We start from the raw sequence: 16,701 nt of genomic DNA, 5'->3' as shown, positions 1-16,701 counted from the left end.
GCCCAGCAGGCCCAGATACTGGAAGTCATCAAGAGGATCTAAGCTTGGGAATCACAGAGCACTCGAGAAGCTTATTCTTTATTTTATTTTATTTTTTTGAAACAGAGTCTCCCTCTGTAGCCCAGGCTGGAATGCAGTGGCGTGATCTCAGCTCACTGCAACCTCCACCTCCCGAGTCCTTGTTCAAGCAATTCTCCTGCCTCAGCCTCCCAAGTAGCTGGAATTAGAGGCATGCACCACCACGCCCAGCTAATTTTTTTTTATTTTTAGTAGAGATGGGGTTTAACCATGTTGGCCAGGCTGGTCTCGATCTCCTGACCTCGTGATCCGCCCACCTCAGCCTCCCAAAGTGCTGGGATTACAGGCGTGAGCCACCGCGCCCGGCCAGAGAAGCTTATTCTTAAAATCGGACACACTCCCACTTCTGCTTGTTGCTGTATAAAACAATTTTAGGTATTTCATATTATTTGCATCAATATAAAAGTTACTCCAGCAAATCCGAGTATAAGACAAAGCTCTCGGAAAGCATGTGGCTCCTGCTACTCTGTAATGCCAGGTCACTTACCTTAAGGGCACACATACATGTAGATTATGCTCTCATACAACATTTATTTTGCAGCTATTACTCTATGCCACGTGTTTTGCTGCCCAAAGGAAATACAGAGGTAAAAGACAAAGACTTTGTCCAATAGAGGAGAAAGACAAGTAAACCAAAAACTACAATACCATTAACTGCTATGACAGAGATTGGGTACTGCAGTGATAAAAGGCCAAAGGGGTACCTAATTTGGGGCAGGAAATTGGGGAAAGAGTTAACGAACACTTCCCAGAGGAGGTGATGACTGAGCTGCATCCTGAAGGACAAACAGGCTAGAGACAGGCAGTCAAGGCCATGCATATGCTCTGGCTAAATCCCACTGGCTCTTACTGTCTTCAGACTAGAATCCACTGTGCTTTATGATCACTTTCAACCCATTTACAACAAAATATTAGCATCCCACCACCTTGTGGATATGAAAGAAAAGAAAAAAGAATATGTATATATTTGCTTGTTTTTGTAAAGAGAAAAACAGAAAGATAAGCCAAAAATAAATTCAAATGATTACGTATGAGAGTGGGTGGAAATGGGGTGAAAAGGATAGGGAATGGAAATGGAGTATTTATTTTTATACTTTTGATTATGAACCATATTGCATATTCAAAACATAAAAAAGAAAAATCAAATATGAAAATGTAACATAAAGAGAAACAAATGGAGCTAACTATATGTCAAATTCCTAATACAACCACAGAGAGAACAACTAACATTTGAACAGAGTACTTAAACTGTAAACCCTTATCTGAGATACAGTCTACGGGCAGAAAGAACTATAAAGAAATGTTGACCTTAGTAGATTTGCTGTTGGTAGCAATATTGATATAGTCATTCTGGAACTATTTTGTCCCCACCTTAAGCAAGTGATCAAATTTAACATCCCCAGTAACGGAAGCACTCATCATTAACGTGCCTCATGATGTTAGGAACCTCCCATTGAACCATTTCATCTACACAGTATTCGTGCCAAGATGTCTAACCTGAATCACATCACAAGGAGATAATCAGACAAATGAATTCTACAAGACAGCTGGCCTAAAACAAAGCAATCGGCCTGGATTCTTAAAAATAAAAAAAGAGTGGGAGCCTGTTCTAGATGAAAAGTGACTAAGGCGACATGACAACAAGATGAAATTATGTGATCCTTGATTGGTTCCTGGATCAAAATATAGAAAATATAAAAAGGAAAACCACCACTAAAAAATAATCAAGGACTTATTGGGACAACTGGTTAAATTTTAAGGATGTAATAATAGTACTGTAGCAATGCAGAACAACTCTTTGTTTTAGGAAATACATACTAAAATACTTATGACTATCATATCTACAATAACTCCAAATAGTCCAGCAAAAAACACAAACCAAGACATACATACACACACATCATATACCTACAAACATACACAGAAAGACTAAGAACAAGGGCAAGCATGCACTAAGGTGGTGAGTGTCTCTTACTCATGGTAATTTCAACAAAATGGTCATGTATTAGAGTTCATAGGACCTCAACCTTAATTTCAACAATTCTCCAGTGTCACTCACACACATTCGTTTTAAGTGAAACCAGCTTGAAAAGTGTCTGCAAAGGCTGATGGGTTTTAAAAGACAAGAAGGAGGCTGGGTGCAGTGGCTCACGCCTGTAATCCCAGCACTTTGGGAGGCCAGTGCAGGTGGATCACCTGAGGTCAGGAGTTCGAGACCAGCCCGACCAACATGCAGAAACCCCATCTCTACTAAAAATACAAAATTAGCCAGGCATGGTGTTGCGCACCTGTAATCCCAGCTACTCGGGAGGCTGAGGCAGGAGAATCACTTGAACCCAGGAGAAGGAGATCAGGCCATTGCACTCCAGCCTAGGCAACAAGAGCAAAACTCCATCTCAAATAAAAAAACAGACAAGAAAGAAAAAGATGCAAGGGGACAAAGGAGTGTAGGAGGCTCACCACTATGAAACTGTCAGTATTTAACAATGATCTTTACGCCAGTGTTATTATTTTGTATTGTCTAATTAGAGAAAACATATGAAACTATGGGTCAATGATTAGGATGAGATGCTTCCCTACAGACCAGGTTTAAGATTTAGGGATCAGTTCATAGGCCAGATGCTGACCTAATGCCAATTAAAAACATTCAATGACCATTCCACCCAAGGCTTTTTTTTTCAAACTGTCATCCCCGGGTAAGCATCAGCTTTGGAGAATCACCCCAGCAGGGCCACCTCTAATTTAGCTGGAGGCATGAGATGTAGGCTCCAACTTTGAGAAAAGGAAAAACAAAGCAAATGTAGCCAGACTGGTAAGGAGGGAGGCCAAGCCTGGGGAACTATCTGCAAAGGCTCTAGGCAGCCCTTGCTCCTAACACTTTGCCCCCATCCCTCTCAGAACAGATGGCCTTCTGGAAGTTCCCCAGCACCACAGCAGTTACATGTTTTTTTCATAACCCCTGTGAAACTAATAAGGTTTTTTTGTTTTGTTTTGTTTTTGTTTTTTTGAGACAGTCTTGCTGTGTCACCCAAGCTGGAGTGCAGTGGTGCGATCTCGGCTCACTGCAACTTCAGCCTCCCAGGTTCAAGCACTTCTGCCTCAGCCTCCTGAGCAGCTGGGACTACAGGCACCCATCACCACGCCTGGCTAATTTTTTGCACTTTTAGTAGAGATGGGGCTTCACCGTGTTAGACAGGATGGTCTCAATCTCCTGACCTTGTGATCCACCCACCTCGGCCCCCCAGTGTGCTGGGATTACAGGCGTGAGCCACTGTGCCCAGCCCTAATAAGGTTATTCTAAATAAATTAGCCATCCAGGAAAATCACAAAATGACCGGTCAAAAGTTGTACCGGCTAGGGCTCTCAGACATTCAATTTTTTGGCTTTTATTTGGAATTAAAAATTAAAGGTAAGTCCATAGTTTATTCTGTTTAGGTTTCCCAAACAGAAAAATAAGTTAAACGATGAGAAAAATTTTTGTTTGGCCAGAAAGTAGGTTTAAAAAAGGAATGATGTCTTTACCATATTTTGTCCATTATTAATGTTCTACAGTCCCGAGAGAAGACAACAGTAACTACTTTGGACAGGATGATAAATTCCTATCAAAGATGATGTAAAGATAGAACAAAAAAGGAATGTATGTAACATAGTTATCATTTACTTAAAAGTAAACTTACCATCTGTTCCTGAACATCCCTCTTTGCTTGGGAAAATCCCTGTTGTAACTCTTCAAGTAAGATCTCAGATGCTTGGGCTCTTAGGACAAGTGCAGAGATCTTTAAAAAAAAAAATGCATAGAAATATAGTTAGGAAATTGGTTATTCTGAAACTAACTCTTCTATCTTCTAAGTATTTAGTGTCTGGAATTGACATTTTATTGGTTCATGGTAACCACTCACCATCATCCAACAGCTGTGTGCACATCTGCTGTGTGCAAAGCCTTGGCCTTTCGGATAACACAAGGCAGTGCCAAAGCCCAAGTCACATGCAGCCACACAGTAACAGAGAGCATTCTATGGGTGTCTAGGCAGATACTAACTCACGTGACCTAGTTGGAGCTATGTTTAAAGATGTTTTTTTTTTTTTTTTTTTTTTTTGAGACGGAGTCTCGCTTTGTCGCCCAGGCTGGCGTGCAGTGGCCGGATCTCAGCTCACTGCAAGCTCCGCCTCCCGGGTTCACGCCATTCTCCTGCCTCAGCCTCCCGAGTAGCTGGGACTACAGGCGCCCACCACCTCGCCCGGCTAGTTTTTTGTATTTTTAGTAGAGACGGGGTTTCACCATATTAGCCAGGATGGTCTCGATCTCCTGACCTCGTGATCCGCCCGTCTCGGCCTCCCAAAGTGCTGGGATTACAGGCTTGAGCCACCGCGCCCGGCCTAAAGATGTTTTAAAAAATAAAAAATCAGGCTGGGTACAGTGGCTTACACCTGTAATCCCAGCACTTTGGGAGGCCGAGGCGGGCAGATCACCTGAGGTCAGGAGTTTGAGGCCAGCCTGGCCTGCATGACAAAACCCCATCTCTACTAAAAATTTAAAAAATTAGCTGGATGTAGTGGCGCGCGCCTGTATTCCCAGCTACTCAGGAGGCTGAGGCAGGAGAATTGCTTGAACCTGGGAGGCAGAGGTTGCAGTGAGCCCAGAATGTGCCCTTGCACTCCAGCCTGGGCCACAAGGCGACAAGTGCGAAACTCTGTCTTGGGTTTAAAAAAAAAAAAAAAAAAATTTTATTTCACATAAATCAGTGTAGAATTTGGCACAAAAAATAGGCAAACAGACAAACTGAACAGACCATAGTTCTGAAACTAATCCACACAGAGCAATGGGGGAAAAGTGGATCTTTTTACCAAGTCATACAGAAATTGGCTATCCATACTTTAAAAAAAAAAAGTTTTACCCTTATCTACACTGTGTGTGTGTGTGTATGTGTGTCTAAGTCAGTTCTAAAGGAATTTTAGATATAAATGTGAATAAAGCCTCTATAATATAGGATATCTTCCTAACTCCATAGGAAAAGATTCCTTTTTAAGAAGGAAGAAAATCACAAACCGTAAAGAAATGATTAACAAACTTGATTTTTTTTTTTCTTTGAGACGGAGTTTCATTCTTGTTGCCCAGGCTGGAGCGATCTTGGCTCACGGCAACTTCCACCTCCTGGGTTCAAGAGATTCTCCTGCCTCAGCCTCCCGAATGGCTGGAATTACAGGCGTGCGCCAACACACTCGGCTAATTTTGTATTTTTAGTAGAGACAGGGTTTCTCCATGTTGGTCAGGCTGGTCTTGAACTCCCGACCTCAGGTGATTCGCCCACCTCGGTCTCCCAAAGTGCTAGGATTACAGGCGTGAGCCACTGCGCCCGCCCAAATTTGACATTATTAAGGACTTCTGTTCATTAAAAGACACCATTAACGAAGACATAAGCTACTGATGGGCCAGGTGCATGGCTCACGCCTTTAATCCTAGCACTTTGGGAGGCCAAGGCGAGTGGATCACTTGAGGTCAGGAGTTCAAGACCAGCCTGGTCAACAATGTGAAACCTACTAAAAATACAATAATTAGCCGGGTGTGGTGGTGAGTGCCTGTAATCCCAGCTACTCAGGAGGCTGAGGCAGGAAAACTGCTTGAACCCAGGAGACAGAGGTTGCAGTGAGCCGAGGCTGTGCAACTGCACTCCAGCCTGGGCGACAGAAAGAGATTCCGTCTCAAAAACAAAACAAAAAACAGCAAATATAAGTTACTAAGTAAAAGACATCTGCAATACTTGTCAGCAAAAGATTCTAACAAGATTATATAAAGGACACCTAACAAATCAGTTTTTAGAGACCAAAAAAAAGTAAAATAAACAGACAACACAATAGAAAGATGAGGATAAGACTTGAGCAGGAATCTCTCACACACACAATATCACAATGGCCAAGAAACATGAAAAATGCTAAATAACTTCAATGGTCATTAGAGAAATGCAAAGTAAGCCACAATGAAATACCATTACACACCCACCGAAATGGCTATAATTAAAATAACAAAATGACGTTTTTTCAAGACCTTGGAACCACAGGAACGCTCATACATTGCTGGTGGAGGTTAAACTGGTGTAACCACTCTGGAAAACTATGTGGCATTTTGAACGTTTGTACCCAAGCATTCCACCCCAGTTACAAATCCTGCAGAAACACGTCCACCACGCCCTATGCAAAAATGTCAAAGGAACATTATTCATAGTATCCCAGAACTGGAAACAACTGAAATACCCATCAGCGTTAGTCTGGATAAATTGTGGCATATCCGTATAATGGTATGACTATTCAACAATGAAAATAAACAAACTTACTCCATGCATCATGAGTAGGAATAATACACTGTTGAACGGTGGAAGACAGACGCAGAATAACACAGACTGTATGGCTTCATTTTCTAAACATGAAGCACAGGTTAATCTGATGGTGTTACAAGTTAGGACAGTGGCTGCCGGTCGGGAGGGAGCTGTAAGTGCGGGGAAAGTGAGGGCTTCTGGGGACTGGCTAATATTCTATTGCTTGATCTCAATGGTGGTTACACAGATGTTGGTTCTGGTATGTTTGGTGTATCTGTATATGCTATTTTTTTTTTTTCCATGTTGCTATACTTTTACAAAGTTTAAAAGAAAATAATTAGTATCTTGGTCAGCAAGTTTCCAGTGCAGCAGGAAAACCTAACTAATACAAACTAAAAAGGAAAGGAGAATCAGAGCCTCCTGGCGTTTACTGACCAATTATTTCAAAAGTTATTCTTTAAAAATCTGTAAAACAGGTATCACAGAATGATCAGTAAGAAATCGTTTTACCTGAGGGAAAATAAAACTGCCAAATCTTGAAGGCAAAAGAAACATGACTCTATTTTTTGAATCTTTCATTTAAATAACCCAGTCATCCCTCATGGGCCACACTCTAAAAACCCTCCCTTACCTGGTGACTCGAATCTTCGCTACTTTGCTTTATGAAGTCTTCCAGTTCCTGCTTATCTTTCATTGTCTTCTCTAACTGGTCATTAGCTTGCCTTAGCATCTGCTGTAGTTTTTTCACCTATATCATTTTAAAAGTCAATTAGAAAAAAAAACCAGAATCCTTTTATAAATTTTTCAAAAAAATGTAACTGCAGAATTAAAAAAAAAAAAAACTCTATGTCTTTTTCTGGGAAACACCATAGATTTTTTAATTCAGGCAGAAATTAGATAAACAACCTCAAGAGACAACTGTACTGTGCTTTACAGTCAAATCATTTTTCACACACGTCTCATCTGAAAACATCTGCTTCTCCCCTAGACCCTCCAGGCCATGACACTGTTCTCCCTAACTAGAGTGTATCCTCTGTCTCCAGGCTACAATCCACACTAACACCAGAAATTGTGAAAAAAGTGAAATAATATAATTTCCCTACTTAAAACTCTAAATGCCTCTCAAAGTCTTCAGGGTAAATTTTTTTTTTTTTTTTTTGAGACATAGTCTCTCGCTCTGCAGTCTCAGCTCACTGCAACCTCCACCTCCTGGGTTCAAGGGATTCTCCTGCCTCAGCCTCCTGAGTAGCTGGGATTACAGGCACGCACCACCACACCCGACTAATTTTGCATTTTTAGTAGAGATGGGGTTTCTCCATGTTGGCCAGGCTGGTCTTGAACTCCCAACCTCAGGTGATCCGCCCACCTTGGTCTCTGAAAGTGCTGGGATTATAGGCGTGAGCCACGGCACCCGGCTTCAGGGTAAAATTTAAATCTCTTCAGTCATCACTGCTCCCATCATGGTCTTTGTAGTTTACTCTCCCATTATTTTGTAACAATCACCCCCTGTGCCCAGCCACATAACTACTCATACTTCCTAGAATACATCATTTTCTTTCCTAACTCTGTTCTTTGTACATCTTTTCTCTCCATGAACACCCTTTTCCCACTTCTTTTTCTGACTAATTTTTAGCCAGGCCTTAAAACAGTCTACTGAAATGTCTGTGAAAACCACTGCTACATCACACCACCAGGGGCCAGCTACATTAGTTCTGCAAATACCTTTAGAAGTTAACCTTTGAAACATCGATGAGTAAAGCACACAGTGTATGAAGGAACTCCATAGCGATGACATTTGAAAATATTAAACCATCATTCTAACCTGCTTAAAGTTATTTTGAAGACTAGGAATAATCTTCATAACAACCAAAGAACAATTTGGAAATACAAGGAAAAAGTATCTTTCTTACATATACTTTTACAAGCCTACTCTTATGAATTTCTAAATTATTTCCTAAATGCTATCAAAGTACCCATTATTAAACACTGCGTTTGAAAAGGTACTGAAGATTTATCAATCTCAGCATACCAAATCTACCAAAGCTTAATTTCTGTGAACTTATTAACCTTAATTCAACAAATTTATGACAAGAAGTAAGCAATAAGCAATGAAGGACACAAATTCTGATTAGCATTCAATTAAGCCTTTATTCTATTAGAGGCAACAATCAACCTTTTATCTCCCTGAGATCTCCACATCATAAAGTACTTTCCATGTACATAAAATCACTTTTAGGCCTTAGACGGAAGGGGCAGGGGTAGAGGAGATGAGGCAGTGTCCCTTTAAGAGCTGGGCTAGCCTGTGCAGATACACAAAAGCAGAGTCCTAGTGAGCTCCACTGGAAAAGCAGCTGCCATTGCATGTACCAGGTTACCTCATAACTTAACAAGATGGATACGCTTCATAATGTAAATGGGGCTGGGGGCGGAGGGGAGGCAATTAATTCTGCACCTCCAACGAAAACTACAATAGATACCCAATTTGGCACATCCAGAAGAAACTCACCTGGTCTCTTGTTTCAGCCTCCTGAATCTGAATTCCTTGTAACTGTTTTTCGTAATTGGAACACATATCACAACGTCTACCAAGTTTATTTCCAGCATTATGCACCTGAAGGGCACCAAAATTACTTCTTATCAGGCAAAACAAAATTAATCTACATCACACACTTGAGGTACACGTGCACAGTCTTACCAAAGGTGCTCAGTAGAACATGAAGTTAACACTTTCTTCAGGGCCTTATGGCAAAAAGTTACAATATAGGGTCAGATTCTAAAATGTCAAACTCTCCAGTACAAGTATGACGGGACACATGGGACACAATTTATTGCCAAGAGGCACAAAACCTCACATCTGAGGACAACACAAAGCAAGTAAAAGGTACTATACCATGGTACTCACAGTTCAATACTAACCAACCACTGGGAAGGAAAAACAAAGACAGTGCCAAGTCACCGTTTCACCAGCTCCAAGTATAAAATAGGTATGAAACTAGTAAATAGCACCTTGGCACATATGTTTTACATAAGACCAACGAGAATACTTTCTTTCAGGCCTCAGTAAGCTGTTCCACTTACTGACCCATGGCTTCCTTAAAGGGAAGCAGCCCTCATCAAGGAAAGCCCCAGGAGTCAGGTTTTGCAACTAAGTCGAAGGGAACACTTGAGCAACTCGCTTTATCTTTCCCAGCCAGTTTTCTCACCTGTAAATTGGGGATAACCATGCCCCACTTGCCTCATTATAATCATAAAGCTTAAAGAGATCAGGTGTGTGAAAGGCCTTTGTAATCCATAAAGCATTAGGCAAATATCTAAGGGTTTATCTCCTAATCTTATCTGTAAATTTACAAATTCTCTAAGAAGGAAAATCGACTTCATTAAAGATTGGCTTCTTTTCTCTCCCATATTCCCAACCCCTCTTTAAACCCACTCTCAGCATCAACAGCAGACAAGCAATTGCGCTTTTGATCTAAAGGAAAGATGAAAGCCTGAATCCTGGAATACACTGAGATTATAGAAAACTGCAAAGCAAACCAAATTCAGGTTGCTCTAACTTAAATTCAGCAATGCTAGTCAGGCAGATCGCTCCAACCTGAGAGTTGTGAGTTCAGGTGAGGAAGTTCACATTCACTGTGATAAGCTAGCTAGCTCCTTTCTCTGTCACAATTACCTGGAATAGCCAAAGCGGACTATAACAAGGGTCAGGTGACACAGGTTAACATCCACTTGCTGGCAACATGTGCCTGCACTGACTCCAGGAACCATCTGCTGAATGAACGATAAATCCCAGAGCTTCCCAGTGTGCCTCGGTGTGAGCAAGAGGAAAAACGTGAGAAAAGTAACTCACCTCTTTCTGCAAGAGATTCCATTCTGTCTCACTAACTAAACGATAACCACTCGGGGACACGTACGCACTCTCCATGCCCTGGGTAACGCTGGAGAGGAGGGACGCCGTCTCTTCTTGTTCTGGTGTCATCGCCTTGATTGCTCTCTCCTGATCTTTGGTTAACATAAACCCACTTGGCATCTGGAGCGACCCAAGGGATGCAGTATCAAAGTTCTCAGACACTGAATCTGCTCCTACCAGTGGTCCAAAATCTGACTCGTCCAGGTTTCCAGCAGATTTTGCTTTGTAGTTATAGCCTAAAGCTTTGGATTGCAATGAGCCCGAAGTTCCCAAGCTGTCTGTAGACTGTGCTCTCCTGAGTCCATCTTTAAACATGTCATTGTCCGATTTACTGAAAGGATCTCCAGCTGGCAACAATAAGTCTGCATCTAAGGAATGGACGGAACCATGGGTGCTATCTAAATGCTCCTGAAATGTGAAAATATATATTGCCAAGTTAGACAATTCTCTGCATTTTTAAATACAAAAAAATACAATAAATGTATTCTGCCACTCGTTACACATGATAATCATTAATGTGCTACCTTCATAGACTCATGGAACAAACACTTACTAAGTGTCATTTCTACATGCCAGACATGAAACCAGGCCCTCAGGATACAACTGTGGGCAAGATGTAATCCCTGACCTAGAGATACACACAGCTTCAAAAACACAAGGTAAGTAAGCAGACTTATAATACTGTGATAAAAGGATGGGCTAGAGCTATGTGCTGAATGCTCTGGTAGCTCAAAGAGCTCCCAAATACAAAGAGCTGGGGAAGGTCACCTGCAATTCAGTGTTGCGTATGTCAAGCGTGAGGTGCCTATCGTATATCCAAGTAGAGATGTCCCCTTAATAGAGGGACATAGAAGTCTTTCAAAAGAGACTTGGGAGTAACTATTGTATAATGATAATTAAAGTCACAGCAGCAAATCAAAACACCTAGGATGAGTGTGTAGGAAAAGAGGGCCAAGGGCAGAACCCTGAGAAAGACTAACATTTTGGGGATGAGCAAAGGAGAGGACAGAGTAGTAGGAAGGAAATGACGAGAACGTGGTATTTTCTTTTTTTTTTTTTTTTTTTTTTTTTTTTTGAGACGGAGTCTCGCTTTGTCGCCCAGGCTGGAGTTCAGTGGCGAGATCTCAGCTCACTGCAAGCTCCACCTCCCAGGTTCACGCCATTCTCCTGCCTCAGCCTCCTGAGTAGCTTAGACTACAGGTGTCCGCCACCACGCCCGGCTAATTTTTTGTATTTTTAGTAGAGACGGGGTTTCACCATGTTGGCCAGGATGGTCTCGATCTCCTGACCTTGTGATCTGCCCGCCTCGGCCTCCCAAAGTGCTGGGACTACAGGCGTGAGTCACCACGCCCAGCCCAATAATGTGTTATTTGCAAGCAAGGTGTAATCAACATGTTCAATGTTGTACACTATGCGAAAGAAGATGCAAAACATCACATATTATGTAAGTCCATCTATTGAAAATGTCCAGAACAAGTAAATCCATAGAGACATAAAGCAGATTAGTGGTTGCTAGAGGCTAGGGGGGAAGGGAAAATGGGGAGTGACTCTAATGGGTAAGAGGTCTCCTTTGGGAGTGATAAAAATGTTTTCAAACTAAAAACATTTGTGTATATATGCAATATCACTGAATTATACACTTTAAATTTTATGTTACATTAATTTCATCTCAATTTTTAAACAACGTGGTACAGCACATTCCCGAAGGCAAAAAGCAAACCAGTGCCATTACATGAAGCAGTTGCATAGTTAGTGGGGAAATAAGATAAATTATTTAAAGAAAAATGTAACAAGTTTTCTTTCCAACTGAATGTATTCCATTTAAATGACAATACTTTAAGATAATATCCTTTCTACGTTTTGTTGTTAAATGCCCTTTTTTAAATGAACCAGAGGAGACTGTGGAATACAGTTGTTACTGGCGACGGCATGTAACCAATTTTTTTTAATGTTTTAAAAATATTCTTGGTGTAATAAAAAGGTGACAAATTTTGAATTAATGCCTCCATTTCTTTACTTTTAAAGATTTTTACTCATCTGAGGGCTGGGCGCGGTGGCACATGCCCGTAATCCCAGCACTTTGGGAGGCCGAGGTGGGCAGATCATGAGGTCAGGAGATCAAAACCATCCTGGCTAACACGGTGAAACCCCATCTCTACTAAAAATACAAAAAATTCGCCGGGCGTGGTGGTGGGCGCCTGTAGTCCCAGCTACTTGGGAGGCTGAGGCAGGAGAATGGCATGAACCTGGGAGGTGGAGCTTGCAGTGAGCTGAGATCGCGCCACTGCACTCCAGCCTGGGTGACAGAGCAAGACACCGTCTCAAAAAAAAAAAAAAAAAAAAAAAAGATTTTTACTCATCTGAAACTGCAATGACTAAGAACACAAATCTCGTATATATTAAGCTTACTATGGCAAAGATCCCAAGTAAGTATCCTAATAAAAACTGGGATAAGCCATTCTGTTAGTTTACAAATAAACCTAACACGCACTGCTATGTATGACATACAGTGCTGCTGTGATACTGAAGAGGGAAGGGGCTAGGGACAGAACAGCTGTGAGGGCCATTTGAAAAACATCAGACTACAGGCCTGGTGCAGTAGCTCGTGCCTGTAAATCCAACAGTTTGGGAGGCTGAGGTGGGAGAACAGGTTGAGCCCAGGAGTAAAAGACCAGCCTGGGCAACATAGGGAGACCTCGTTTCTACAAAAAAATTTAAAAATTAGCCAGGCATGGTAGCGCATGCCTGTAGTCTCAGCTGCTCAGGAGGCTGAGGCAGGAGGATTGCTTGAGCCTAGGAGATCAAGGCTGTAGTGAGCTGTGATGGTGCCACTATACTCTAGCCAGCCTGGGTGGCAAGAATGAGACCCTATCTCAAAAAACCCCACATCAGACTACTACATTGGCAGTAATATCTTAAAAATATTTACATTCTTGAATTCAGTAGGGTTTTTTTTTTGGTTTTTTGTTTTGTTTTGTTTTTGTTTTTGTTTTTCTGGAGGCAGAGTCTCGCTCTGTCACCCAGGCTGGAATGCAGTGGCGCAATCTCGGCCCATTGCAGCAATCTCGGCCCATTGCAGCCTCCACCTCCTGGGCTCAAGGGATTCTCATGCCTCAGCCACGGTGAGTAGCTAGGACTACAGGTGCCAGACACCGCACACGGCTAATTTCTGTATTTTTAGTAGAGACGGGTTTCATCATGTTGGCCAGGCTGGTCTCAAACTCCTGGCCTCAAGTGATCCGCCTGCCTCAGCCTCCAAAAAGTGCTGCGATTACACTTGTGAGCCACTGTGCCTGACCAGGCAGTTCTTTTCCTAAGAACTTATACTAAAACTAAAATGAAATAAAATAAAATAAAATCAGATGCATCTACGATTTTTGTACAAGGAAAAATTATATATAACATTATGACATTACTTACGATAATGAAAAACTGGATGGTAGTAAAAAGTGGAACCAACTTGACTATCAGTGTGTTAATCATACTTTTCATTTTCTATATTTCATGATGTCTTGATTTACTGGAGGCCTTGCTGGCGTGAAGAAACTGCTTCCCAGGACTAGCTAATTTCTAGAGATAATAAACAACTTACCTGACTGTAAACACACCTTTCATACACAAACCATTCAATCCCAAACCCATATCCCCAACCATCTCCCTTACCTAAATCACACACCGAGCCAGTATTTCCCCTGCCCGAAATCAACCCAGGGCCAGTTCCAAATAGCTAAGAACAGACCCTATACCCCAAAGGCTGCCGGAATTAATTACTAGCCAGTCCTAAACTCTCTGCTCTGCTCCACTTTGCTTTTCCCAGAAAACCACAGTAATAGCTATGGCCCATGCTTTTCTCTCGCTCCTGCTCCTGCCTCCTGACCAGCTCTGGTACTTCCGTGCCGTGGCCATGCATGGTGTGCTGGGCCTCTGCTTCTAGGAGAACTGTAACACAAAACTTCTTTCAGTGGCATTGACCTCCCTATGTCATCACTCAGTCACCATTATGAATTAAAAACCAGGCACAAGCTGGACACCGTGGCTCACACCTGTAATCCCAGCACTTTGGGAGGCCAAGGTGGGCAAATCACTTAAGGCCAGGAGTTCGAGACCAGCCTAGTCAACATGGTGAAACCCCATCTCTACTAAAAATACAAAAATTAGCCTGGCGTGGTGGTGCATGCCTGTGATCCCAGCTACTCAGGAGGCTGAGGCAGGAGAATTGCTTGAACCCAGGAGGCGGAGGTTGCAGTGAGCTGAGATCACGCCACTGCACTCCAGCCAGGGTGAGAGTGAGACCCTTTCTCAAATTTAAAAAAAAAAAAAAAACCACATATGTTAACATATATATTATCTCTGGAAAAGAAAATAAGAAAAGCAAGAAAGAGATATGTACCAAAATATTAGTTATGACCTCTGGGTAGGACGATCTACCAGTTATTTTTATTTTGTATGGCATTTCCGATACTTCCCAAGTTTTCCATAATGAACATTTTGTATAGAGAAAAGCACATTATAAGCATCAGGTTAAAGAAAATGTGAGGTCTACAAATTTCAAATATCTTTAGCCATAAATCTAACTCTCCAAAGCATCTGAGATTAACATTTTTGTGTGAGACAGGGTCTCACTGTCATCCATGCTGGAGTGCAGTGGTGAAATCTCAGCTCACTGCAACCTCTACCTCCTGGGTTCAAATGATTCTCGTGCCTCAGTCACCTGAGTAGCTGGGATTACAGGCATACGCAACCTCACCCGGCTAATCTTGTGTATTTTTAGTAGAGATAGGGTTTCACCATGTTAGCCAGGCTTCAGATTAACTCTAAACCAAGAGCTGTGTCATTATTCTCAATAAAAAACAATTATATTCAACATTCAAATTGCAAAACACCAGCTCTGAAAGTCTACAGATCATTAAGAGAGAATCAAAAATAAAAATACTTCTCAGTAAATCACAACAAATGTCCCTTTCCTGTTTCCCCGCTTTTCAGACATTCCTGGATAGATTACTGCATGATGAAAACACTATGTAATCGTTGGCTGTACCCAAAACTTGAGACATTCTCTTGGGAGTCTAAATATTTTTTAAATGCACAGCAGAATTAGACCAAGTGGTTCCCAGTCTATGTCCCAGAACAAAGAATGAACAAAACAACTACAATCTACAGCACTTTTCAGTGTCTACGAAAATTTTTTTAAAGTTTTTCTTAAACCTCAAACAATCCATAAGCATGGGCATATAAACCACCAGGAGGTAGATTACGTATGGCTCAAAGTAAATCTGCAGAGTAAACAGAAGCAGGATACCCCTGAAAGGGAAGACAAGATCCGTATCCAATTTAACTGCGATTCATTCACCAGATCAGGAAAGCAGGTGGGGCAGGGAGTGAGTGTGATTCTAAGCCGCAGGGACAGGTCAGTGAGTGTGAACAGTAAGTGCACAGGTCTGGCTACAGAGAAGTGGAAAGCAGTGAGTGAGGCCGGAAGGGCCATTCAACTGTGAACGCCCTTGTATGCCACGCTAGGGATCTTGGGGGATCTTCGTTTTCGTCCTCAAGGCAATAAGAGAAGCATTTCCTTCACTGATAACAAGATAACCAGCACCAGCTTTGAAAGATGAGCAGAAGGATTTCAATACTCAGAAAGGCAATGGGAGGAAAGTACTCCAAATGAAGGCAGCAACAGACCAGGTGGGAGTACAGCCCAAGATGACGACCAACATGGCTAAAATGTAATCCAGATGATGAAGGGCCTTACCTGTCCGAGTGAAGAATGTGTACTTAATTATATAGGTAACGGGAGTCAATGGTAGTTATTGAGTAGGGGAGTGGCCTGACTGCAGCTGAACTTAAGAAAATGAATTTGACAGTAATGCTGAGGGTGCGATGGAATGGGACAGGTTGAGACAGGAAACCCAATGAGAAGGCCCTTGCCCCACTGCGGGTGAGAGGTGCCAAGGCCACAGAACACCTAACACTTCCAGGTCCCTCTACTCTACTCATTCCTAGTACCTGAAACGTTTCACCCTGTGTTGTTGCAATCTGCCAAACCTCACCCACTGCCGTCAGGGATGAAAACCTAATACTGGTTAATACTCATATATATGCTATAGGGAGTTAAGCATTTCAGCGCTTTAGATAATCTCTTTTAAACAAAAAAGACAAGTATTAGCAATATGTACTATTCACATCAAAAAAGATTTTGCAGACATTGTTTAAAGGTTTATTTTAATGCATTAAATTTGGGAAATACTGGGAAAAAGAACATCTAATTATTTCAGACAGTGAATGAAGCTACAACAGGTTTCAAACAGTGCTACCTATAATGCCATAAAAACAACTGAAAATAAATACTGTCATTTTTATCTAACTTTCACCTAGTTAGATAAAATGAACTTCTCACTTCTCATATGG

The 16,701-nt window shown here is 41.8% G+C and overlaps 1 protein-coding gene and 1 long non-coding RNA gene across 7 annotated transcripts in view; both read right to left on the bottom strand.

The window, feature by feature from the left end:
* Positions 1 to 16,701, bottom strand: part of RABEP1 (rabaptin, RAB GTPase binding effector protein 1) — a 104,643-nt gene that overhangs the window by 12,334 nt on the left and 75,608 nt on the right. For all 6 annotated transcript variants that reach the window (XM_028835942.2, XM_077969939.1, XM_077969940.1 and 3 more), the window contains 4 exons: positions 10,237 to 10,704; positions 8,896 to 9,000; positions 7,021 to 7,137; positions 3,756 to 3,854 (listed from right to left, as the gene is read on the bottom strand). In XM_028835942.2, the coding sequence (XP_028691775.1) occupies positions 3,756 to 3,854; positions 7,021 to 7,137; positions 8,896 to 9,000; positions 10,237 to 10,704 (789 nt within the window). The remainder of the gene's footprint in view (positions 1 to 3,755; positions 3,855 to 7,020; positions 7,138 to 8,895; positions 9,001 to 10,236; positions 10,705 to 16,701) is intronic.
* On the bottom strand, positions 4,152 to 5,888 carry LOC144335261 (uncharacterized). The gene is made up of 3 exons (XR_013405991.1): positions 5,614 to 5,888; positions 4,691 to 5,369; positions 4,152 to 4,267 (listed from the first exon to the last, which is right to left on the bottom strand). It is a non-coding gene; the product is annotated as an uncharacterized LOC144335261 (long non-coding RNA).

Source organism: Macaca mulatta, chromosome 16 (assembly GCF_049350105.2).
Source record: "Macaca mulatta isolate MMU2019108-1 chromosome 16, T2T-MMU8v2.0, whole genome shotgun sequence".
In the NCBI taxonomy this organism is placed as follows: Eukaryota; Metazoa; Chordata; class Mammalia; order Primates; family Cercopithecidae; genus Macaca; species Macaca mulatta.
The sequence above is the reverse complement of the archived record's forward strand: the minus strand, read 5'-3'. Positions and strand labels throughout refer to the sequence as shown.